Source organism: Coptis chinensis, chromosome 3 (assembly GCF_015680905.1).
Source record: "Coptis chinensis isolate HL-2020 chromosome 3, ASM1568090v1, whole genome shotgun sequence".
Classification (NCBI taxonomy): domain Eukaryota; kingdom Viridiplantae; phylum Streptophyta; class Magnoliopsida; order Ranunculales; family Ranunculaceae; genus Coptis; species Coptis chinensis.
The window spans coordinates 87,838,033-87,862,345 of record NC_141458.1 but is presented as its reverse complement, the minus strand read 5'-3'; the positions used below and the strand labels follow the sequence as shown (position 1 = coordinate 87,862,345).

Genomic DNA, 24,313 nt, shown 5'->3' with positions numbered 1-24,313 from the left:
TATATTCAACAAACAATGTATTGCTGTTGTCACTTAAACTAGTCGTGTAGAAACCAGATTATTTTATTTCATGCGTGCCCCACTCCTTTCAATTTTTGTTACTCTACTGTTTTTGTCCGCAACATTTACCATTACCAAGAAATAGAACACGGGAAAATCTAAACCTTTTGTCTGAACAGTATTATGAGAGTTGGATTGCCTTCTAAACAGGCAACATAGCCAGGTGAATAAACTCCCAGATTATTTTACATGTTTGGTTAGTGGTTACCCAGAACCCTTTTCATGGTGCCCTGTGTTGCTTTCACTTTGCAGTAGTGCAGTTGGAGGGAGAAAAGGAAATGGCAGTTCTTTGGAGCAAACCAGTCAGGTTCCCATGCTTATGCAGGAAACTGACTGTTTTGTTCCAGATCTCGTTGACGATATGATGTTAGCTCGCATTGAGTGCTATGGTAGTTTTTTGTTGTACATGTTTTATGGTAAAACGTTTTCTGAAGTTCTCTTTTCAAATCTCAAATTTAAGCTGTATTTGGTTCGGTGAATCAAACATTCCGGTCAACATGTGGAGAAAGGGGATTAGTCGTGATTACCATGTTTGTAGGAGGAATAGGAGCTTTATTGAATGTTATGGCAAAATCAACTTCCTCTCATTTTGAAAAAGAAGTTGAATTCTTCCAAAACTCTTAAAAACAGAGTGACAAAGCTCATTCTCCTCCCTACACTGTCATGACGACATCGACTTAGTTTCACCCCCTTTCTCTCTATTTTCAGATAGTAAACATAGCATAGTTCAAACTCAAATACAAGTGAGTTCCAACTACAACTGTGCATTGATTTCACCCTCCATATAACCTCACAGTAATCTTATATTCGCAAGTCCTAACTTATATGGAATATCCACAATGAAACAAGCAAGTTTTTTATTCAATTCCCCCATGGCTCCTTACGAAATGATTTAAGGTCTGATTTTTTGGGGTATACTATTCAGTAGCTCAAATTTCATTTCGCTCATTTTGCAATGAAAAACCAAAAACACAGCGTGGACTCGTGTTTGGTAAAAAATAGGTTATTGCTTTATTAATGAGTCTATTGGGCAATCAAATGAGATAAAGGGAGGGAGGTTATATACACTAAGATATAATAATATAATCATATAAATAAAATTGTTGCCTTTCAAGTAAGGGTGAAGAAATTGTGCTCTCAAGTCTCAACTAGTTTCGTTTCTTAAGATAACAGCTAAATGTTCGTGATAGCTGGGCCACCTGAGTCAGTAATTAATAAGATATAAATAGCTGTAGTATTTCAGCAAGGATGTCAATATGTCCGAGTGGTTAAGGAGACAGACTCGAAATCTGTTGGGCTTTGCCTGCGCAGGTTCGAATCCTGCTGTTGACGGTTCTCTGTTTTTTGTGGTCGTACTCGTAAGATTTTAACAACACTTCCACATTGAGAGTCGGTATCTAAGATATAAGTCGAAGGTAAAAATCAGAAAAAAGAAGTTGAATTTTAGCAACCCCAAACTGGGGATTAACAAGGAGAGATGATAGGATGAGGAACAATCTCTAAGAATACTGATATTCCTGATGTAGGGGAAAACAATTAGCTTTTATGAGACTCTACTTGATATTCAATTCTCCATGTGTACTAGGTACTGTGCACTTACAATGTTTAAACTTTAGAGAATGAGAAAAGAAATGGTAAAAGGAGAGTGAAAACAGATAGCCATTAAGAAGAGAAAGAGGTGCTTAAAACAGATTGTCTATTTTTTTTTTTGTTAGTTGTTTTCTTTTCTAAGGGTCGCCTATGAATCTTTGAATCTTTGAATGACTCATCCTCTAAATGCTAAATGCTTTGATTCTTTTCTAAAAAAACATGTTTGTTTTCTACGTTAGAATAACCTCTGCTCTCAATATATAAATCATTCGGACAATTTTACTCATGCTATCTATTTTAAACACTAACTTGATTTCTTGTTAAACAAAATATATATTATATTTGAGGAGAAGAGATGGATTATTGAAAAAAATAAATGATAAATAAATTTATTTAAAATATGCTTTCACAAATATATTTTAACGGTTTATTTTCATATTTTGTTTATTTTCAGAATATATATATGTAATTCTATTTTTAACAAAGTGGATATCATTCACCCAAAAAAAATGAAAAAAAAACCATTGGCCTTAACATCAAATTTTGAAGAACCTATTTTGAAACCATAAAAGTCAAGGTAGGAAAGTAGATGGGTTCTTAAGAAAGGGCAAGAATGGACTTTTTTGTTTCAAGTATTAGCATTCAACATTTCAATTCAATTTTTGGTCTTTGATGCTAAAAAAGTACCACTTAATGCTTAAACTACTTAAAAAAAAAAAAAGTTTTGAGCCCCCGAATGCTTAAAACTTAAGTTTAAGAGGCTCTGAATGCTGAATTAAAAAAAAAAAAAAAACAAGCAAGAATTAGAGGCTTGATTTCTTTTTCTATGTTTCTCTGACTTTGCTCACAGTCCTAGAAAGTGCTCTACCAATGGGTTGCTTCAGGTCCAACCCAGATAATCAAGAATCAGATAATCAAAAGTTGGATGGATTTATCATCCTCACGTGTCCAAATGGTGAGACTTAGATCTTCTGTTTATTAGAAGTTTTATTCAGTTCTTGATTAGTGGGTACTAAGTTTTTGAACTCATTCATGATACAAGCCTGATTGTTCGGTTTACTTGGTAATAGTTAGATTATAGTTGAACACCCAAGCTTCCATAGGCCATTAGATTTCCCATTCATTTCATACCTATATATGCAGCTTTCTTGGCATGGTATTCTCTCTTGTTTTTTATAACTATGGTATTCTCTCTTGTTAGTGGCATGTTAATTTTTTACTATCTTAATATTCTATTCGTTCTCATGTAGGCAGATGGTTTAGTTATAATGATAAATCCTCTCAATCGGATTGGTTATAATGATCTATCTAAAGGAAAATAATAACTACTGGGATTGGTTTCTGGAAAAGTTGAGAGACCTTGTTGTTAGGACTGAACAAAACTTTGTTCTTCTCTCTTTGTTATTTAGGCCGTGCCTAAAATACTTTCTAATGCAGTTTATTGCTTTTGTGCACAACATATTTCAAACTGTATGACCAAGCAAGAGACAAAAGGGAAGGTGAAGAGAGTTGTTGTAACTTACGAACATGCAAAATTTGTAAGACTAATGAGTCAGATTTACTATTGCGACAACAAAGGTTATGCAAAGATTGTTAAGATTTCAAAAGAGCCGTGGTGCTGTGCTTTTGCTAAAATTAGAAGGTATGATATTTGTTACACAAATCACAGAGAGCTGGAACAAGATGATATTTCCAGAGAGAGTTATGCCATTGACATCTCTTGTCAATGGCATCAGGTTGAACATAATGAAACATTTCTATGACTACCGGGTGATGGCGTTAAAGCTGAATACAAAACTGACCAAATCAGCCGAGGATGTGCTCATCTCATCGAGATATACGAGTAGACCTTTCACATCGGTAAAGGCAAGTGAGTACGTTTACTCTGTGCAATCAATGGACCGTACTAACACCGTAGACTTTTTGGAGAGGACTTGCACTTGCAGTTTCTTTCAGCAGATTGGTCTTCCTTATAGCCATGCTATGAAGGCAATCGATAATGGTAAGATATGTGCATATGACTTTTGCATACATTAGTACACAAAAGAAACGATGATGGATATAGGGAGAATTGGACACCATTAAGAGGAAAAGAACAGTGGGCTTGGGTTTATGATGACATTATCGTCTGTCCAGCCGCTGATGAGGTGATGCCCGAAAAGTCACAGAAAAAGAGAAAGCGCTCTAAAGGAGAGGGAGTCCCAATGCAAAGAAGAAGGTGTACGCATTGTGGTGGTCTTGGACACAATAAGACAAGTTGCACGATTGTCAGTGATAATGCTGAGTGGATTGATTTTTCTGCTGGGATTCCACCGGATTTTGAATATGAAGAGTACATATGATCTTACTTTTAACCAATCACCAATAGTGGCAGTTAGTCTCAACAACTTTGGCTATAAAAGGGGAGTGACGGAGGAGAATGAGAAAAGAAGTGGTAAAAAGTATAGTGGAAACAGGTAGCCATTAAGATGAGAAAGAGGTGCTTAAAACAGATTGTCTATTTTTTTTGTTTCTCTAAGCTTGATTTCTTTTTTCTATGTTTCTCTGACTTTGCTCTCAGTCCCAGAAAGTGTTCTACCAATGGGTTGCTTAAGGTCCAACCTAGATAATCAAGAATCATATCATCAAAAGTTGGATGGATTTATCATCCTCAAAATGGTGAGACTTAGATCTTCTGTTTATTAGAAGTTTTATTCAGTTCTTGATTGGTGGGTACTAAGTTTTTGAACTCATTCATGATACAAGCCTGATTGTTCAACTTATTTGGTAATAATTAGATTATAGCTGAACCCCAAGCTTCCATAGGCCATTAGATTTCCCATTCATTTCATACCAATAAATGCAGCTTTCTTGGCATGGTATTCATTTTTTTTTTGATAACTATGGTGTTCTCTCTTGTTAGTGGCTTGTTGATTTTTTTACTTTCTTAATATTTTACTTGTTCTCATGTAGGTAGATGGTTTAGTTATAATGATCTATCCTCTCAATCGGATCCACAACCACTCAGACGAGCTGAAGAGGGTAATCATCACTTTTTTTATTTTCTAATATATTCCGACTGTTTGATCTTATTACCAAAGACTTTTCATATCTTTCCACTTCTTTGAGCATCAATAATCCAATTGCCATTTTCATTTGGACACATCAGCATATATACAAATAAAAAAGTGTCATTTCTATCTTAAGCTTCAAACACAATATTTCTAAATTTCTAATTTTCATTCTGGACGGGAGAAGTTGAACTGTCCCAAATTGGGGAAAAGTGGGACTGGACAAGTTTAGCTGTGCCATCCATAAATCCAATTTTTTTCAAAATCGTGTGCAGCTCACTACCAGTAACATTTCTTCCATGTTTTTACTCCATTTCCAGCACAACTTGCTCATAAATAATTGGGGAGCAATAATATAAAATCTATTGTCTGGAGTCCGTGGAATGGAGTTGCATATGTGACCAATCATTTATATCCACATAGTAGTTTCATGTGCTTGAAAGGATTTATACTAGAAGCCCCTGATATTCGAGCTTGGTACATTGGAGATAGATTGATGCATCAGATTCAGATGATAGACATGCACAAGCCCATGTTGAGCAACAAATTCAAGATTTGGAAAGTCAGCAGGAAGCATGGTATGAATTTGATTTTCATTTAAAATAAAATCTATATTTTATATGCTATATATAATTAAATGCATTATTACACTTGATATGTTTGAGACATTATGTAAGCAAGTTGACTATTATATTATGCATTTACCCTTTCTTTAATTTTCAGCCTTTTTTTCCCCATTTTCTTTTTACTTCTCCTGCCTAATTTTCCCTCCATTTTCTATCACCTGCCACTTTTTTACTCGTTCTTTATTTTTTCTATATATTGTTGCATATTCTATCCATAATTCTACATCTCAATTTAGTAATTTGTTTAATATATATCATTGTCTCGCATTATCGTACCATAGTGAATTAAGATTTGAAATAAATGCACCGATTAAACTTACCCCACCGTATCGTGTCCCACCCCAAATAGCATACCCGATCCATTATCTAGATACATACCACGTAGCTTAAACGACACGCCGCTTTTTGGTAACACTTGTTAACACTTAGAGCATTTGCAATGCAGGTGACTATTCCCCCTATCATCGCCACCTCAAAGACTTATTCACCCCATTTTCACCACCAAGGTGAACCACCAAAGTGAAGTTGCAATCTGCAGAGGTGAATAAAATATCTCGAGGCGGGATGTTAGATTATGTCCGAGGTTTTGATTGAGATAGAATGTAACATCCCGTCTGGTATTTTATAACCAGACGGAATGTAATATCCCGTCTGGTTACTCAATATGAACAGACGCGAATATGCTCCATTTTCACTTTGTTCCCAGCCTCCATTGCAATTTTCAAGCCTCCATTAACAACCTTTTATCACAAACTTCCATTCCTAATGATTTCTCCACCCCCTAATGCATCCCTACCAACCTCACCACATGAAGAGCGTATTAGATGGTTTGGAAGTTTTAGAATTTCAAAAAAATGGGCAAAAGGTTCATCGTCGTCAGATAACCAAAGATGTGGGCGAGGAGGACGAAATTGAACTTGGGTTCAATTTTCCACCCGTTATAAATCGAGGAACACCCACCATTAAAATCAACTTCGGTCCGACACGAGCCAATCGAGTGGCGGAGTCTCAAGTAAGTTTTAAAAAAAAAATTATGTTAATTTTTTTTTTATGTTAGTTTATATCAAGTTTGTTGTTGTGTAATTAGTTTGAATTTGTCGCATTGTTTAAAAAAAAAAAAATTAGTTGTAATTATATCGTATTGTGTTGGTTGAATGTAGGAAGTACACCTATGGAAAGTCGTTGTGCACTTTCAAATGTTATGTCGTGGTGGCGTTGTATGAAGTCAAAAATGGATCCTAATTTTGTCATGATTACCAATATTATAGCCGCCACACCATTTGAGAATTTTTTGAATTCTAATTTGGAACAAAATGATCAAAGCGTTGTTGTTTGGAATAGTTGAGCGGTGGTGGCAAACTATCCACACATTCCATTTCCCATGGGGTGAGCTTGGGATTACCCCTCTTGATTTCACAATGCTCACGGGTATCCCAATTGGTTATGGAAATGTTGTTCCTTTAGGTGAAAATTTAGAGGTTTTACTCTGACGGACGAGTTTCTTTGAAGATTTTGATTTGGATGAAGATGATGAGGAAAACGAAGTTTTTTGATTATCGGCTGGAAAAGGTTTAAGGGAGGAGCTATAAATATGAGTTGGTTTACTTCGAGATATTTGAATAGACTTAAGGAGAAGCTGAAATACTATCATATTGGTGAGGAGTCGATCCACGAGTATGTATGTGCCTTCCTCTTCTACTTTGTTGGTGCGGTATTATTTGGATATGTTGATAATTATTTACGTGATCGGGTTGATGGCCAAAAAAGTAGAGAGGATGTGGGATTATGGTTTGGGGTCAATCCATCTTGGCATACCTTTACATTTGGTTATACCTCATGATTGAGGCGAAAGCCGCTAAAGGCAATTTGTCTTTGCGGCTTTGTTTGGATTATACCGGTAAGTCTTATTTATTAAGTTATTGTTTCATTTCATTTATTTATCTAATTGTTAATATTGACATGTTTATATATATATATATATATATATATATATATATATATATATATATATATATATATATATATATATATATATATATATATATATATATATATATATATATTGATATTGTATTTATTCTATTGATTTAGTATTGGTGGTAAACATTTTCGTGTGATGTATCATGTGTTGAAGAGGTTGGAAGAGGATGAGACTCATGACTGATTCCACGTATTCAAGCATAGGGGCTTTATCATGAAAGCGGGGGGTATGGAGATCTATCGGATAATATTCACAACACTTTCGTCCGGTGATTGAGCTTTTAGGAGCTATCCGCATTGAGTGGCAACCACAACCCCGCCGAAGTCCTTCATCTTTATCTTGGATATTCTAGATGTTCCCAAGAACACCGAAAACCGTAGACTATCCTATATGTGTCATAGAGCAAGGTTTCTTTCTACCGGGCAATGATACTTATAGGGTCGATAATCTTACATGGTACCTTGGGGACGGATGTTGGCAGCAAGTATCTAGAGAGATTGTTATACCTTACCCACCACCCATAGATATGAATGACCTCGATATTCTTCTGCTCTTTCACACTATAGAGCAAACCCCAAATGATTGGTCGGGATTTAGCTTTTATTTTTACGGGGAGACTATGAGTTGTATTAGAAAAGGGTTGGTCGAGGTCTCTTCTTGCTAGGAGTCGCGTTATACCGGTGCACCAATTTTGAAGGGTTACTTACAGCATTCACTACACCATAATAGGATATTTGCAACACGACCTTTTTGATTTCATAACGCTTTTATTTACCATTAAGTAAGTTCGCCAATTCATGTGCGTTAGCGAATGTTGTAAAAAGTTGCTTTTTATTTCAAAGAATTTGAGAATTAATTGCTAACGCTTACAAAGCGTTTGAGAAGTGTTACAAATTAAAATTTCGCAAAAGAGTGAAACCAAAAAAATCGCGCTCTATTATTTCGGTCTAACTATAAAACATAACTTTCTTTCTCTCCTCTCTCTCTCACCGCAGATCCCTAAAATTGAAAAATAGATCTCGCATTCTCGCACTCCTCAAATTTTTAGTTTTCTCTCTTCAAATTAAAGTAAAGTTTCAAATTCTCGCACTCCTCAAATTTTTAGTTTTCTCTCTTCAAATTAAAGTAAAGTTTCAAACTTTACTTTAATTTGTAATTGATTTTGTTCTGTTTTGTTTAAAAATGAATCAAGAACATGTTTAGTTATGAATGACAGTGAAGAATTGTTAATGTGGTAGGTTCTTGTTGGTGTGGTGAAGATGGCACAAAAGCAAGGACTAAAGGGTGATAAAGGGGGAAAAATTTGAGCTGCCATCGTAATAATTAAATGGCATTCCGTTCGGTTTTCGATTTCGGTTCAATAAAAAAGGAATTCGTGAAAGCCGAAATCAACACCAATTTCATTCCACTCATATGGAAGTAAGAAAACCCACTAACTATTTCACTCTCTTCCCATTATTTATTTATACTTAATTTTGGTGTATTTTTGCAGATACGTTATTCAGAATCCTAATTGTGAATTAAGTGAAGTACCATCATTGCCTGCACGTGCACATGCTTTGCTCACTTCGAAATTTAAGTCCACGACTACAACTGTTGATTCTGTTTTGGAATCAAACGATAATGTTACCACTAAACTTCTTGTTAAGTTACAGGTACTTACTCTTTCACTAATCTTGGTTTATTTGAATTAATTAAAACAATCAAACTTTTAGTTAGCTTATCGGTGCATGATTATGAGATATGACTGTATTATTATTATTATTACTAGAATGGGGCGTATGTGGAAGCTGTGATTATGAGATATGACAATCGTTTGGGAACATACGGTGGAAAGCCCCGTCCCGGAGGTCCAAGGGCTACCCTCTGCATTTCATCCCAAGTATGTTTGTTCTGTGGCTATATGTTCTGCTGACACGAATAAAGACTTCTTCATATGGATTGCAAGAAACTTGTTTCAGTAGATGAAAGGCCTCTTTGTTTGTTTGTTTGTCTTTTAACAGGTTGGATGCAAAATGGGCTGTAAGTTCTGTGCAACTGGGAGCATGGGTTTTAAGAATAATCTGACTTCAGGTGAAATTGTGGAACAATTGGTCCATGCCTCTCACTTGTGTCAGATCACATAACATCGTTTTCATGGTGTGTATTACTTTTCCCCAACTAATTTATTTTTTCATGAAAGACTTCTTGACTGTTCATGATACAAAGATGGGAACTAGTATGAGTGATCCTGTAAAGAGATCAGTCGATGAATTAGTTGCTTTTCTTAGAACATTCCATAAAGGAGGAAGATTTAAAGGTAACTAATAATAATTAGCTTCTTCTTTATGGGCTGGACACGCTTTTACAACTTTTGCTCTCTCTGCATTCAGTTTTTTGCAACAATGGTTCGGTGTATCACAAAATGTGCAGCAGTCAAACAACTGTCTGAGAGCTCTACAGAAGCCGAATCCCCCCAACAGGTGGGCTTGGTTGGACATTACAATATTTGACCTGCTTTTGTATATTGTAAATTTTTAACCCCTGTTTGGTTGTTATTGTGGTAGTGCAGAAACTGGTTAGATCAACAATTCAACACCCAGACTACTTGTTGAACTACTCATTCCCATCCAAGAATGAGGTCATATCCTATTTTATTACTTGCTTATATATTTTTTGTCAATGGTAATCTAGTAGTCATCTGTCCTCAATTTATGTACAAATGCTTTAGAACTTTGCTTTTAGTAAAAGATATACTACTAGTGTACTAGTTTTACAGTTCAAATGATTACCATCCTGTTAGTAACATTAGTCGGTAAACATGACTAATTCTGCACTATTGTACAGAGTACGTGCATCACTGTCGTTGCAGACAAAAAGTTTTATGTGTGAACATATGGGAAACAGTTTTTAATCGTCTCCCTTATTTTCTCTCCACGTAGGGAGGAAAGTGACTACTTGTACAGTAGCAGTCTCAGTTCTCGCTGCATCACGCCAAATTTTGGGTAAACAATTGGGCCAGTGAAAGAACAACACTTCGGTATGTTACTTTTTCTTGGACATAAATCTCATTGGTTTGCTAATTTTGGCGTTGCATGGCTGAAGTACTTACCCATTGTTGAATATTTAGGTTAGATATATCGAACATTAGGTAGCCAAATTTTAGATTTAAGAACTCAAACATGGACGTGAGTGATACTTGGTATCTGTTTTCTGTACTCGATCAGTAGTCATTGCATCATGATCGAAGACGGTGACATAGAGCCCAATGAGGACGATTATAAATAACAGAGGGTGAGAAGTTAAACTCAGTTGCTATCACAAGAGAATTATGGTTATTACTCTAATAGAGTAATATAATCGTGCCACACTAAGTGAAGATTAGTAGAAATTGGAACTTATTTAATTCATGTTTTTGCTTGTTAAGCCACTAAGATGTAAGATGTAATGACGTTTGGAGTTTATTTGTTGATGTGGTTTCCAAATCTTTGTCTATGATTATCACATCTGAGCTGAAAAATAATTTCAAACAAGAAAGTTCTCTATACAAGTGAGACTAACGCATCAACTAAGAAATGCAATTAAGTATTTCTATTGTCAGTTTATTTATTCAGATGATGGCATGTAAGAAACTTGTAAGCAGGATCAGTTGCCACAATAGGGTGAGAGAGATTAGTAGATTACATATTGAATTGAAAGTCACACGTACATTATGAAATATAAACAGTTGCACGGTAACTTCCGATACTTAAAAGTCGCTCAAATATAATAGTCCATGTCTTTGTGGAACCTAAACTCATATTGGTAGGTTGGGAGTTGTGTAGTAGTTATTTGATATTTATAAGATAAATGGAATATGTGGATGTAGGTTGAGTTGGATTAGGCTGTATCAGTGCAATCCATTAGTGAACATCTTAGTGTCTATGTTGGCTTCTTAATTGAGAGGGGGTCCATATGAAATAGAAAATCTCAGCAGCATCTAATTGACATGATATTATTTAACTTTGTGTTCTTTCTATCTGTTAGTTTAATTTTCCTTAAGATAAATTAACAAGATCCTTTTTTTGTGCATCAGGTGGCAAGCCTTCTTCATGATGATGTTTTAGGTTTTGGAGGTGTGTTAAGTATTTATCTGTACAGGTATAATATTGTTCTTTAGTTATTTTCCATGTATGCTGAATTGATTTCTTTTTTGAAGAAAATGTTTAGGAATAAGGTTCTTTTTAGAAGTGCAGTTCAACATCATCACTATATTTTTACTTATGCCTGTCCTTCAGAACAAAGAAAGAAGAGAAAAAGAAAAAGAAATGATGTGTGGGCATGATAAAAAATAGTCTGCAGTACAAGGAAACGGAGCAGACAATGAATATGCCCTTGTTTATGGATTTTTAACTTGTGCATCCTCTGCCCCCAGGTGGACATGTTACAACTTCATTTGATTGTCCTAAATATCCTAACTGACTATATGCATGGAAACATAATTGCATCCAACCAGACTTCTTATTGGTTTTTTAGCTGTTTAGACATGATATTATTTTTCAGTAGAATGTATTTAAGTGCGTCATTTTAGGATCCAGCGGTATCTCCACTTTATTGATTGAGATTAGATTTGAGACCTAATAATAACTGAACCATATTTAAGGTTGTACCATTGTTTTTGATAGAATTTTGCCAAGAAACAGACTGTGGTTGTGGGCCAATCAAAGCCTAAAAGAGAAATACGGGCTAAGTTAGATACCACACTTAGGAGGCACTACTCTTTTAATCTTTTTACATAAACCATCCAAGACTCAAGGAGCCAATTCTGACTCCTTTCACGTTTGAAATGTCATCTGTGAAGTAGCATTTTATAGTAGTTTCCAAGTATTTAGCTAAACCAAACTGGGGCTATCTGCTTTGATGGTTCCAGGTTCCATTAAGTGGTCTTAAGAATCCTGGCAATTAATGAAAACCAATTTTATGCACTTGATCAGTATCGGATTGTCAATTTGTCATGTCTCAACATTGACCATGAATTCATGTTGGTTCATAAATTACTTGAATTTTTTTAACACTGTTAGTCTTTTATTATGTTCTAATTTCTGCATATGCTTTCTCGCTTCATACTCCCTTTGCTCTCTCAAAAATGTTTTCTTTCATTTACAGATCTTCTGATCCCGTGAAGATGGTGAATTCACCTGAGGAGGAATCTAAGAGCGCAGGAGCACATGCGAGGGAAGATAGTGAATATGTCAGTCTGGTCATATCAAATGATTTGAGAATAGGAGAAACTGATTTCTTACAAGCTCATTCAGAAACAAGGAATAAATCTTTAATTTGGTGGCTAAAGGCTCTTTTCTGGTGCTTTCTTTTGACAATATTATTACTTGTTTCCTTGAAATGGGTAGCTCCGTTTCTTTTAGAGAAGGTACATTTATCCTTTTTGTTGCTGAATGGTTTTATGTATTTCTGACCCATAAAAATCTTTTACTGATACTGGTGCATGTGTTCGGCAAACACCAGTCTTCAGTGTGTGTGAGTGGTGGGGGGCAGTACTGAACATTTCTTTTAAATTTTTATCTTAGATGTTTTTATGTTCTCATGTAGTATTTGGTATGTTTTTAAAACATAAATTTATCATCATATTATGACTTCAATTGTACTAGTATTTATAATTTTTTCGTTAATGACCAGAAGCTCAACTTGTTGGGTCTTGGGGATTGTACCCAAGGTCCATAACTACCCCATTTGCGTGACAATGCAGATTGCTGCAAATTTGCAACGCTTTATAACCGTTACAAACGAATTTTAAATTATTTTTTTTAAATTAACTAACAACTTTGCAACGGTTAAAAACCGTTGGTAAAATTTTTAACAAATTACCAACGCTTAAAAAGCGTTTGTGAAATTTCGTTTGCAACGCTTTGAATTTCTGTTTGCAAACGCTTTTAAGCGTTGAAATTTCTGTTCAACGCTTTGAATTTCTGTTTTCTTACGCTTTTTAAGCGTTGGAAATTTTATTTGAACGCTTTTAAAAGCGTTGCAAATATTTCAACGCTTTTAAAAGCGTTGCAAATATTTCCAACACTTTATCGACGCCATATTTGCAACGCTTAAAAGCGTTGCAAAAATTATTAGCAACGCTTTTTGGCCGTTGCAAATAGCCTGTTATGGTGTAGTGATTGAGGCCCGACATTCATTTCCCGGAAAGAGTGGAGTTGCCACGATCCGCGACCTGTGGTGTTTCATGATATTCACATGCCGCAAAGAACTCCACAAATATTTGATGAGGATGACCTTTGGCACTGGAGCATGATTACTTCTCAGGGGCAAGATATGAGCATACCTATTCCACCAGTAGATGTCGTAGTGGTAGCAGATTTGTCAATACAGTTTGAGTAGTTAGCCGAGGTTAGTATGATTTGAATTTATTCATGATTTATTATTATTATTATTCACTATAATCCCTAACATGCATTTGTTTTGTTAAACATGATGAAGTAAGGCCGGAGCTCCTTAACTACAACTCTCTCAGTTATGTTATGCGTGCGTCTTTCATGGAGTCCTCTCTAAGACAATAATTAGACTAAAACTAAAATGGAAATAATAAATACACTAAGATAATTAGACTAAGACGGAAATAATTAGACTAAGACTAAGATAATCAATAAATTTCAAATTGACAACATTGTAATTACCCGGCTTTGTATTGTTGTACCACTTGCATGTCGAGCTTCCACCACATTCACAATTGCCACGAACTTGTTCATCATTTTTGAAATATATTTTCATCTACCACTAATTGAATCGGAAGACCTATCCGACCCACGTGTTTGATTGAACTCGTTTGTTACACGATTCCAAAATCTTTTTGCATTTTGGAAAACACCAACAATGGAGTCTTCACTAATTTTTATCCAAGCAAGACATAGAGTTTGATCTTCGGACATGCTAAAGTGAGTTTTTGTTTTTGCTTGAGTGCTACCACTTGCTTGAGATGCTTGAGTTGATGCCATTTGATATTTTGTTTTTTTGAAGAACTGATTTTAAAGAAGAAGAAATATGATATATGATTGTTGGAAGTATGAGTTGAAATGAAAGAAATGTTGTATATATACCAAAGTTTTTTATTTTGACCGTTTTTTACTGTTCTGATTTTCTGACCGTTGGTGAACTAGCCGTTAGAACTCCGGACGGGATGTTTGATTCCGTCTGGAAAAAAAGAAATATAGCGAGACGAGATGTTGGATTCCGTCTAGTGAGTTTTGTAATCCAGACGGAATCCAACATCTCATCCGAAGTTAACAAGTCAGCCACTATTTTGGTGATGAGTTTCACCTTGAAATCAACTGGGCAAAATATTCACCAGATAATCACCTCTTGCATTGCAGAGCAGTTTTTGGCCAAAGTTGGTGACTATAGTCATAAACCCCTTAAAACCCCTGCATTTCAAATGCTCTTAACAGTAGCCATTCATCAAAAATTTCAATAACTATTCATAAAAGTTTCAAATAGCATATGATCTCGATTCGTCATCAAATATATTTGTGAACCTTATTGATTTTGTCACATGGTCTGAGTAGCTTACAATAAATATTTGTAAAAGTTTCAAATAACACCTTTTTTGCATGGTATTTACTCTTGTAGTCTTGTTAGTGGCTTGTTGAAAATTTATTATCTTAATATTTTAATCGTTTTTTGTGTAGGCGGATTGTTTAGTTTAATGATCTATCCTCTCAGTCGAGTCTACAACCAGTTAACCACTCAGAAGAGCTAGAGGTAATCAACCAATCATCTTTTTTTTTTTTTTTTTTTTTTTTTTTTTTTAAAAAAGGTATGATTGTTTGATATTATGACCACTGACTTCCATATCTTTCCACTTTTTGTATTGCTAGATTATCATTTGAAATTATGTTATCATATTACAAGGAATTTTTGTATTGCTAAAAAATGACTAGAAGAAAAGGTCCTGCGTTAGATATTTAAATCCTTATGGCAATAAAGGTCGTCCCATGCGCAATGGTGTTGATCAATGCTATGCTAGAAATGGTGTATATCCAGTGGTCCTAGTTCAATAATAGATACAACTTGTAGAGTCTAACTACTAGTCATTGCTTGATACTTTGTTTACTACTTTGAAGCCCATGGATGGTTAATCTTGACTCAAATCTCTACTTGATACCTCACATCCTTACTTCCTTTCTCGAATTCTTACTTTATTACAATCACAAACATCGACCTTGTTTTATGGTGTGTTTGACTGCACATGGGAAAGAAGTTCAGTAGGGAACTATATGAGATAGGAGCATACACCATGACTTTTCCCACCTTGCATTACAAACATAGCATGTCTCGATTCCTCTCGCAAGTTTCTCTGTAAGCACAATGCCCAGATATATGTTATATTGCCAGACCCCGGTGTCATTAATGGGTTAGGACTTAGGATGATGTGAGGGGGATTAAGATTGGTTTCGGTAGTTATTATGAAAATGACCAAAAAGGATATCTGACATCTTGTTCAGTATTGGAAGTGGGGAATCTAAGGAGGTTGCAGTTCAAGTCTCCAATCAATTACCAACACCAACTCACCAAGGGTTGCTAGATCTGGGGTCCCTTTGACTGTCAATGGGCCAGGACATGCCTGAAGTCCGATTGAATCCGAACTGATAAGATAAAGATTGAGACTTTAAATTTAGCTTGATAAGATTATTGGGTTAGATCTGGACAAATGCATGTCCAGTCTGATAATGGCTTGGCCTGAAAGCAATAGTTATGTGTGCTTAATAGTTAATAGAAATAATATATTTACTAATTACGTACATAAAAAATTAGAAGCCAGGTTGGTTAGTATTGTGTTTGTCATACAAAAGATGTGGGTTCAAATCTTGTCACCTACAAATTAGATTGTTTTTTCAAAAAAAAATAGTTTTTATGTATTGCTAATGGAACTAGACCTGACCCGAATCCGATTTTGTCCAAAAGGACCTAGAGCGGGCTTCAATTGTAAATATCATACATATTCTAGGCCAGGCTTGGACTTAGATATGTCATGGTCAGGTCCAGCCCGTTGACTGCCCTACTTTGATATTAATTATTGTGGACCTCTCCATCTGCTTGAGGTTTTGGAGTAGAGTGGTTCTTAAGACTAAAGAATGTCATTCATGCATCTCAATAATCTCTATAAGAAATTTTGCATATGGTAAATGAGCTGTATGTAATGATTTTAATTATTACAATGATCACATATATTAATCTTTTAATGAGGTCTATATTCTCACCTTCTGGAAAAGTTCTTAAATAGTTTAGACAGTGATTGCACACACTAATTTAAATAATGAACTATTTGTCTTGCATTTATTTGTATTCTTGATTAAAGTGTGATTTCATGTGCTAGTGTGAATATCTTTATTAATTGGATTTGTTAGGATACACAGTGTTATATTATGTGCCTAATAAATGATATCTTTTGTAGTGTCCTTACACCATAGTGTACAGAAGATGTTCTTTTCTCCACAAGGCAAAAGTAGAGAATGAAGATGGGGGTTTCTGTTCAGAAAATATTTCCAGGTTTGTACATTCCTGGTTACACCAAGCAGTAGCATGTGAACTTTTCATACATTTAACACTTTAATATATAATTACACTGCAAAGTCAAAATACTCTCATAAAAGACTATGTTGTATGTATGTGTATCGATACACACCACACCGTCTAAATAGGCTTTGAGAAGAAAACACTTGGAAACCAAAGAAATACAAGCAACACAGGAGAGAGGGTTTGCACATGGGAAACCAATTTATTCACGTAATTCTTCCCAATTCTTGATCAAATGGTAGTTAATGAGGTTATGGGCACATATTGGAGATATTTTATGAAGATTTTCTTCCATAAAATTTTTCTGCTCCCCACTCTATGTAATTTTTAGTTCAGTTTTAATTTTGTGTTCCCATTCCTGCGATATTTAGCATAACAAAAACTGCTTTGGAAACAGTCTGCGTAGCTATTTAAGCAATGCCCAACATATGTGCTAAATGGCTGAATTGGTACTGTCTGTGATTTTGGGATGCTTAAATAGCCTGCTGCATTTGACTTGCTCTAAGCGTCAATTGCTGGCAATCCTGCTTTAAGTGTCGTTTGCTAGCAATTTTGCTCTTAGGTGATTATTTTAAATCTCCAGTTTTTATCAAGGAATTTCCTAAAGGCATCTGAGGCGCGCAGAGTTAAATTAGCTACTGTATTGGGTTTCAAGCCAAGTAACATGGACTCTTCACATTTTCAAAAAAGAATCCGTGTTGAACACACGGAAACATTGTGCATACGATTTCAAATCAGGGTTTCTTCTAAAAGACTGAGAAAATAATCTATTAACACAGTTTCAACTCCATGATATGCAACTTTCATAGTTGTTTATTTGTAATGTCTTGAGCCCAAGAATTAGTTGTGTAACTGAAGAATAGTAATAATTTTCTTTTTAATTATTTGTGTCCTTGTGTCCTACTTCATATAGGTTGCGGTGTTTGACACTTTGCATCTATGTCAGACAATGACACACGTATTATGTCAATGATGTATGATAAGAAGGGTGTAATTAGCAATTAACATTTTTCTATTTGAAATTTACATTAATAGAATTAGGCAGTTGATTTATTAGTTTACTAGCTTGTAAGCCCGTGCATACGCACGGGCTCTTTTGAAAGCATTTAGAATTTTTTTTAAAAATTAGGACTACCGTTTTAGTAGCTAACCCATTTTAATTTTCTAACAAATTGTTTTAAATAGAGTTTCCATTAAGTTTTAAAAGCCCGTTTTTTCAATTGAGAGAGAGATTTTGTTTTAATAAGATAATGATTCCCGTTTTAATTAGATACGCTGGATTTTTCCTTAATTTTCAACAGGAAAGGAATTCCCATTTTAATATGAGAAGGATTCTTGCTTTAATTAGAAGTGTTATAATTTGTTTTAATAGGAGAAGAATTCTCGTTATAATAGGAGTGGAATTCCCGTTGTAAAGAAGGATTTCCATTTTTCAAATATGAGAGAAATTTCCGTTTTAATAAGAGATAACGTGGAATTTTAATAGAGCTCGAAAAATATCCCTGTGGGAGCTTTAATACTAAGACTAGCTTGTAGGCCCGTGCATACGCATCGGCTCTTTTAAAAACATGTAGATTTTTTTTAGAAAATTAGGACTACCGTTTTAGTCGCTAACCCGTTTTAATTTTCTAACAAATTATTTTTAATTAAGTTTTAAAAACCCATTTTTTAAATTGGGTGAGACATTCTATTTTAATAGGAGAAAGATTTCTAAAAGTGTTAAAATTTGTTTAATAGGAGAATAATTCCCGTTATAATAGGAGAATAATTCCCATTGTAAAAAAGGATTTCCGTTTTCAAATATGAGAAAAATTTATGTTTTAATAGGAGATGACGTGGAATTTTAATAGAGTTCGAAAAATACCCCTTGTGGGAGCTTTAATATTAAGATATAGATGTTATTGAGTTTTATTAGAATTAGAAGTCTAGGTTTCTTGTTCTTCAAGGGTGGCTAATCTATATGAGGCGGTCAATTGAGAGTTCTTTAATCATTCCATTATTCAATATCAAATCAATTATCAATTATCTCAAAACCCTATTTTTCTTATCTTTTAATTCTTCATCTTCTTCCATCTCAAATTCTTATTCGTCTAGTTCGTAGTCTCCACTCGTCTATTCTTCTCTCATTGTCTCATTGAGATCGCCAAATATTTTTCTTCTCAATCCACACCAATGTTCCCCATTAGTCAATGTGTCTTAGGTTTCAAGTTATAGTTTCGGCCATGTTATAGCTATAGCACAAATTGTTTGGTCATCTTGTGTCATTTACAGATTTGCTTCCCTCCACTTCTTCATTGGTGGACAAGACAAAGCCTCTTTACGAACGAAGAATCAAAGAATGGACTTATCCACCGATGAAGAAGTGAAGGAAAAGGACTTGTCCACCTGTTAAGGATTCTTTCATATCTCTAAGAGCAGGGCCAGCTCTAGGCAAAGCGAGGGCTTAGGCGAAAATAAAATTTGTGGCCTTAAATGGAGAAATAAACCACTACCATCAAGCATCACATTAGAAAAGTACCATGTTTCATTGTACGAAAATCCGAATTACCAAATAATTAACATCAACTATCTAATTGTTATATATAAGTGGAAAATGAAACACCAAATTTACCTTGGGGTAGATCTAAAAAGAAAAATTAGAGAAAAAAATTACTTTTTAATTATTTGAAAATGATGTTGAACTCAAAAAATGAAGTGTAAAAAGTGAAAGTATTATAGAAAAAGAGGGGAGAAGTGAAGGAGAGGTGTGGGGAATATGGAGAAAAACAGAGAACACGGGCTCTTTGGTTACTGTAAAATCAATTTTTTCTTTTTCCGCTTATTCTTTTTGGGTCCTGTTATTGACGGACCCCATTTTGTGTTGGGCAGACCCCGACTCAATTTGGAGTCTGCAATTGTGGTGGGCACTACCAAGAGTTCAATACAGCCCCTATGCCCAAAACCGATTTCTTAACAAAACTGGAAAAACCTCATCTTCTTCTCCTTCAACCACTTAAAACTCTCCGACCGAAAAGAACTCTTCTTCTCTGACGGTAATGACCAGAAAATATGTTTTTTAGGTCAATGAAAAATTTGTAATAAATTTTTTTTTGGGGTCCGCCCAACACAAAATGGAAAAAAAAAAAAAAAATCCGCCCAACACAAAATGGAAAGTGCCCATAGCGAGTACCTTCTTTTTTTATAAAGAATTTTGATTAACTAAGGACACACAAAATACAAAGCTTATGACTTATTTTTGATCATTGGATCATTGATAAACTTTGAGATTGGCACCTGATAGAAGAGCACTAGAATGTGTACCATGGTTTGAAAATTAGTGTAGAGTGAAAGGATTTAGTTAGCTCGAAATGGCATTTATCATTTATATTTATCGTTTATTACCATAATACCACATTGAAAACAGATATAAAGGGATTACTATAAGGCTAATTTAGAAAGTTGGAGGCCTTCCCAAATATGTGGCCTTAGGCGACTGCCTAACTTGCCTAATGGACGAGCTGACACTGTCTAAGAGCTGTCAAGAATTCCTTCATATCTCAAACAGATCAAACGTGATATTTGTTACCGTATATGCTATCATATGTAATTTTTCTCGTTTGTTCTCTTTTGTTGTTCATTGTTTAGTATAATTTGTTCTTTCTTATTTTTAGTTATAGTGGGCAGGTCACTGATTATGCTCACGAAACCAAGTCAAAGCATTTAATCGTACAATGTATATAGTTATATACTGTACTTCTAATGTACTAAATAACAATACAGGCTTGCATGTTTGCAGCCATAGACTTCAAGCACTAAAACTGCATCCTGATTTAGAAAGCATGAATTCACTGACTCATGGAAATCACTATTAGCCTGCAAACCATTGTTTTCATTCTCTCTAGTTATACTTCAAATGAAATACCTTTTATGTGAATTATCTACCAAAGGTCATGAAAAAAAGAAATACCAGTTGATGCCTCTCAAGTGTTGCTTATGAACTAGAATGTTTCACAAACAAGAGGGACCAAGAAAGGATTGGAACTTTGGATAGATTCTAAAGGCCATTTGATATCTCTAAAGAGAAAGGTTTGAGGATGTGCAGTTGTGCACAGTGTAAGCATATAAGTAATAACAAACCATGATAAAACAGATTGTCCACGAAGTCCAAGTAAAATTGTATTGTTGTTAATGGAGAGGAAATTCAGAGAGAAAAGAGAAAAAGGGATACGGCCTTATTAGTTTTGGCCTTGTATCGCTTCAGTTTATATATGAGATATAGGAGTTTACAACAATGGAAACTTCCTAAAATATTCGGGAGATGTCTTCTTAGAACTCTAACAGTTCATATAGGAAAGTGAAGGTTAAACGCGACAAAGTAAGTGGGAACCCAATTTAGTTTGACAGTCATTCGCTTCCAGTGTTATTATTAAGCTTTTTTACATTATATTTCATTTTGCCATTTTTGTTGTTGAATCATTGGTTGATGTTAGGTGATGATGGTCTGACGGTTTGACTGTTCTTACTCTGACTTGTGATATAGACAAAGTGGAAGTAGATTTTGACTTGGATAGGCGACCTTATCGTATGTTTAACTCAGTCTTTACCGAATGAGTTGGTGACTGGTAAAAGCATAATAAAAGATTCCCAATCGAAGTGATATGGTTGATAGCAGAAACTGATTTTGCAAACATGTGGTTTCTAAGAAGGTTCTCTATGCCCCCTACAGAATGGTTAGGTAAGTTGAGAAATTCCATTCTTTTTCCTTACACTTATTTGCATTCCACCTCTGAAATTCCACAACTGAAATGCCCCTTTTACTTTTCAGCTGAATTTATCACTTTGCAACAAACACCCAAATAGAGAGAATTGCCCAAAGGTATTTCTGTCATGGGTTAGAAGGGAACATCTGCTCCCTTTATTTTTCCTTCATTTGGTAGATATTAAATGAAATGTCTGTGAAGTTATTTCAATGGAAGGTCAGTATGCGAAGTACTTTTTAAAAATGTAAAATTAAATTTTTTTGAGTCTGCTTTAGTCTTGTGGTTATGAGCGAGCTCTTTATGTTTTCAGTGTTCTTAACAACTGATGTGATTAAGTTTTCATTTGTCTTGCCACTTATTGGCATGTATCTTGCCGTAGACAAATGTTTTGACATGTCATTAAGATCAGGAAGCTCAGTTAATGCCTCGCAGGTGTTTCTTGTGAACCCAAAACATTCAAAACCAAAAAGAAGAAGAAAGGTTTGGATAGACTTAGAAGGTCACTTGAGATCTCTTAAGAAAAGGGTTCGAGGATGTGCACAATGCAACTATGCAAGTAGAAAACAGCCATCACAAAATAAATTCTCCACGAAGTCCATTTAGGAAAAACAGGGGTGTAGCACAATAAAGTAAGAACTCATTTTATTCTTGATAGTCATTCAACCATCTGTAATTCAGCTTTTTTGTATTATAATTCTTTTTTGTCCTTTTTGTTGTTGAATCGTTGGTTGTGTTATCAGGTGATGATGGCCTGACCCATGATAGAGAACAATGACATAGTGGCAGCAGAATTTGGCACCAATTTGTATTTGGGCAATAGTCGAGTTAAGTAGCAAATTTATATTTGTACTAATAGTAATAACAGTAGAAAGGCTGGCATCAGTTTAGTTCAGCATCATTCTGAAAAGCTAATAGTTGTTGGGAGCTGAATGGGCATTGGTCTATTTTGAAGAGACAACTGTATCATATATTTTTGAATGGATGATTGCGGCAGTTGGAAGCTGAATCACATATATATTTTTAGATAAATTAGCATTGTTTTGTAGTTCTGTAGCACGCATGTTCTGTACCATCAACTTATTGCTATTTCAGCTCATGCACGGTTGCACCTACAATCCAATAGTGTGTACATGTACCATTAACTTTTGTAACCATTTAGCCTACAAGCAATTCGAAGACACATATTGTTCTTTACTTTGCTTGTGTAGAAGGAAATGCCATCAACAAAAACATATAAACTCACAGCGAATGGATATGTTACACAACATTTTCTTTTCTTATTATGGTGCCAAATTTAGACCTCCTTCTCCTTGCCCTTCTCCATGGCTCATTCATCTCATGTATTCTTTTGCTTGCTATCTTTTTTATATTGATTGGTCTCATATTAGCCATCTCTGCCACACTCCTCTCAATTGTCCTAATTGATGCCTATGATATGCTCTCATTGCTATTATGGTCTTTCGTCACTTTGAAAGCCAATCTTGAATTGGGTTTTGCTGTCGTTCTTTGTACAATAATACCTTTACTTGTTCATGCATTTTTGGTTACTACACCTTTGCTTGAACAGTCACTCTCGATGATCAGATAAAGGGTGCACCTATTTCTGGATCGTGTCTTGGAGGCTTAATTGAAGTACAAGTTTCATATGGGCTCTTTACTGAAAATGGGCCTTGAAGTCCAGTACGAATTTAAGCCCAAACCAAATCTGCTCCAAAACTGACAACATTATCCACTCGTACATTTTCGTCGCTTCACTCTTGGAACTTATTCATGGCTTCATCTCTCCGCTCAAATCTCGCCCTTATCTCCCCATCATACTCTTCTTCTTCTTCAAAAGCAACAACCAAACCCAAACTAAGTTATATTCCAATACGCTGTGGCCCACGAGACAATCGTGGCCCACTACAAAAGGGTAGAATATTAAGCACAGAAGCCATGCAAGCAATACAAGCATTAAAACGAGCCAAGTCCGACCCAACAAAGCTAGACTCACTCATTTCCAAAACTTTAACACGTCTTATTAAGGCAGACCTCATTTCCTCACTTAACGAACTCCTAAGACAAAACCATTGTGACTTAGCACTCAAAGTATTCTCAACCGTACGAACAGAATATTGGTACAAGACAGATTGTTCGCTTTATGCTGACATGGTTTTGGGACTATCAAGAAATGGTATGTTGGAAGATATTGACCGTTTGGTTTTGGTATTGGAAAATGAGGGGTTGGGTGAAAGTGATTGTAAGGATATCTCGAGGTTGATTAGAGCGTTGGTTGCGGCGGAAAGGAAGGAATCATTGGTGAGGATTTATGGAGTATTGAAGAATGGTGGGGCGGGGAGTATGTATGAAGTTGATGAGTATGTGGTTAAGGTTTTGAGTCGAGGGTTGAAGAGATTGGGTGAAGGGAAAGTTGGTGAGGAGGTTGTTAGGGAATTTGGTGGAGTTGCCGAGGGTAAATTAGCTAATTCAGTTGTTTAGTGGAGTGATAGAATGATAATAGAGAATTCAAATGTTATAAGTTTTTTGGTGCACTACTACGTATTCTATGAATTATGATCGCCAGATAACAGGAGAAAGAAATTGGATGTATGTAAAATCTTTATTTGTAAGTTTTGGAAGACCATATAATAAATATTAAAATAGAGAAATGCTAAATACCTGAATTTTGTGGATTTTGAAGTCATTTTTTCATACTCGTGATCCTCGATTTAGATT

The 24,313-nt window shown here is 35.2% G+C and overlaps 2 protein-coding genes, 1 long non-coding RNA gene and 1 other non-coding gene across 11 annotated transcripts; all 4 read left to right on the top strand.

The window, feature by feature from the left end:
- The first annotated feature begins 1,310 nt into the window (after nucleotides 1-1,310).
- On the top strand, nucleotides 1,311-1,392 carry TRNAS-CGA (transfer RNA serine (anticodon CGA)). The gene has a single exon. It is a non-coding gene; the product is annotated as a tRNA-Ser (tRNA).
- Nucleotides 1,393-8,259: 6,867 nt separating this feature from the next.
- Nucleotides 8,260-12,908, top strand: LOC147511416 (uncharacterized). Of its 4 annotated transcripts, none has more exons than XM_086603133.1 (11): nucleotides 8,260-8,375; nucleotides 8,546-8,726; nucleotides 8,800-8,962; nucleotides 9,079-9,189; nucleotides 9,311-9,380; nucleotides 9,490-9,606; nucleotides 9,680-9,769; nucleotides 9,859-9,927; nucleotides 10,229-10,326; nucleotides 11,362-11,401; nucleotides 12,432-12,908. In XM_086603133.1, the coding sequence occupies exons 2-7, from the start codon at nucleotides 8,635-8,637 to the stop codon at nucleotides 9,736-9,738; spliced, it is 612 nt and encodes a 203-aa protein (XP_086459259.1). In that variant the 5' UTR covers nucleotides 8,260-8,375; nucleotides 8,546-8,634; the 3' UTR covers nucleotides 9,739-9,769; nucleotides 9,859-9,927; nucleotides 10,229-10,326; nucleotides 11,362-11,401; nucleotides 12,432-12,908. The 4 variants fall into 4 exon arrangements, with proteins under 4 accessions (XP_086459259.1, XP_086459257.1, XP_086459260.1 ...); XM_086603131.1 differs by having other exon boundaries at nucleotides 11,362-11,426; XM_086603134.1 differs by lacking the exon at nucleotides 10,229-10,326.
- A 631-nt stretch (nucleotides 12,909-13,539) lies between these two features.
- LOC147511415 (uncharacterized) lies at nucleotides 13,540-22,651 on the top strand. 5 transcript variants are annotated; one of them, XR_015219372.1, is made up of 6 exons: nucleotides 13,540-13,676; nucleotides 14,972-15,044; nucleotides 16,738-16,832; nucleotides 21,379-21,573; nucleotides 22,031-22,227; nucleotides 22,339-22,651. It is a non-coding gene; the product is annotated as an uncharacterized LOC147511415 (long non-coding RNA). The 5 variants fall into 5 exon arrangements; XR_015219373.1 differs by having other exon boundaries at nucleotides 21,329-21,573; nucleotides 22,017-22,227; XR_015219376.1 differs by lacking the exon at nucleotides 21,379-21,573.
- Nucleotides 22,652-23,299: 648 nt separating this feature from the next.
- Nucleotides 23,300-24,253, top strand: EMB3123 (PPR containing protein). Its single transcript, XM_086603130.1, has one exon. It carries the CDS (start codon nucleotides 23,369-23,371, stop codon nucleotides 24,074-24,076), a length of 708 nt encoding a protein of 235 aa, XP_086459256.1. The 5' UTR covers nucleotides 23,300-23,368; the 3' UTR covers nucleotides 24,077-24,253.
- The last annotated feature ends 60 nt before the right edge of the window (nucleotides 24,254-24,313 follow it).

Coding starts and splice junctions, on each gene's coding strand:
- EMB3123 (XM_086603130.1), top strand. CDS start 23,369: ATGGCTTCATCTCTCCGCTCAAATCTCGCCCTTATCTCCCCATCATAC.
- LOC147511416 (XM_086603134.1), top strand. CDS start 8,635: ATGGCATTCCGTTCGGTTTTCGATTTCGGTTCAATAAAAAAGGAATTC. Junction 9,381..9,489: donor TAAGAATAATCTGACTTCAG/GTGAAATTGTGG, acceptor TTTTCATGAAAG/ACTTCTTGACTGTTCATGAT. Junction 9,607..9,679: donor TAAAGGAGGAAGATTTAAAG/GTAACTAATAAT, acceptor CTCTGCATTCAG/TTTTTTGCAACAATGGTTCG.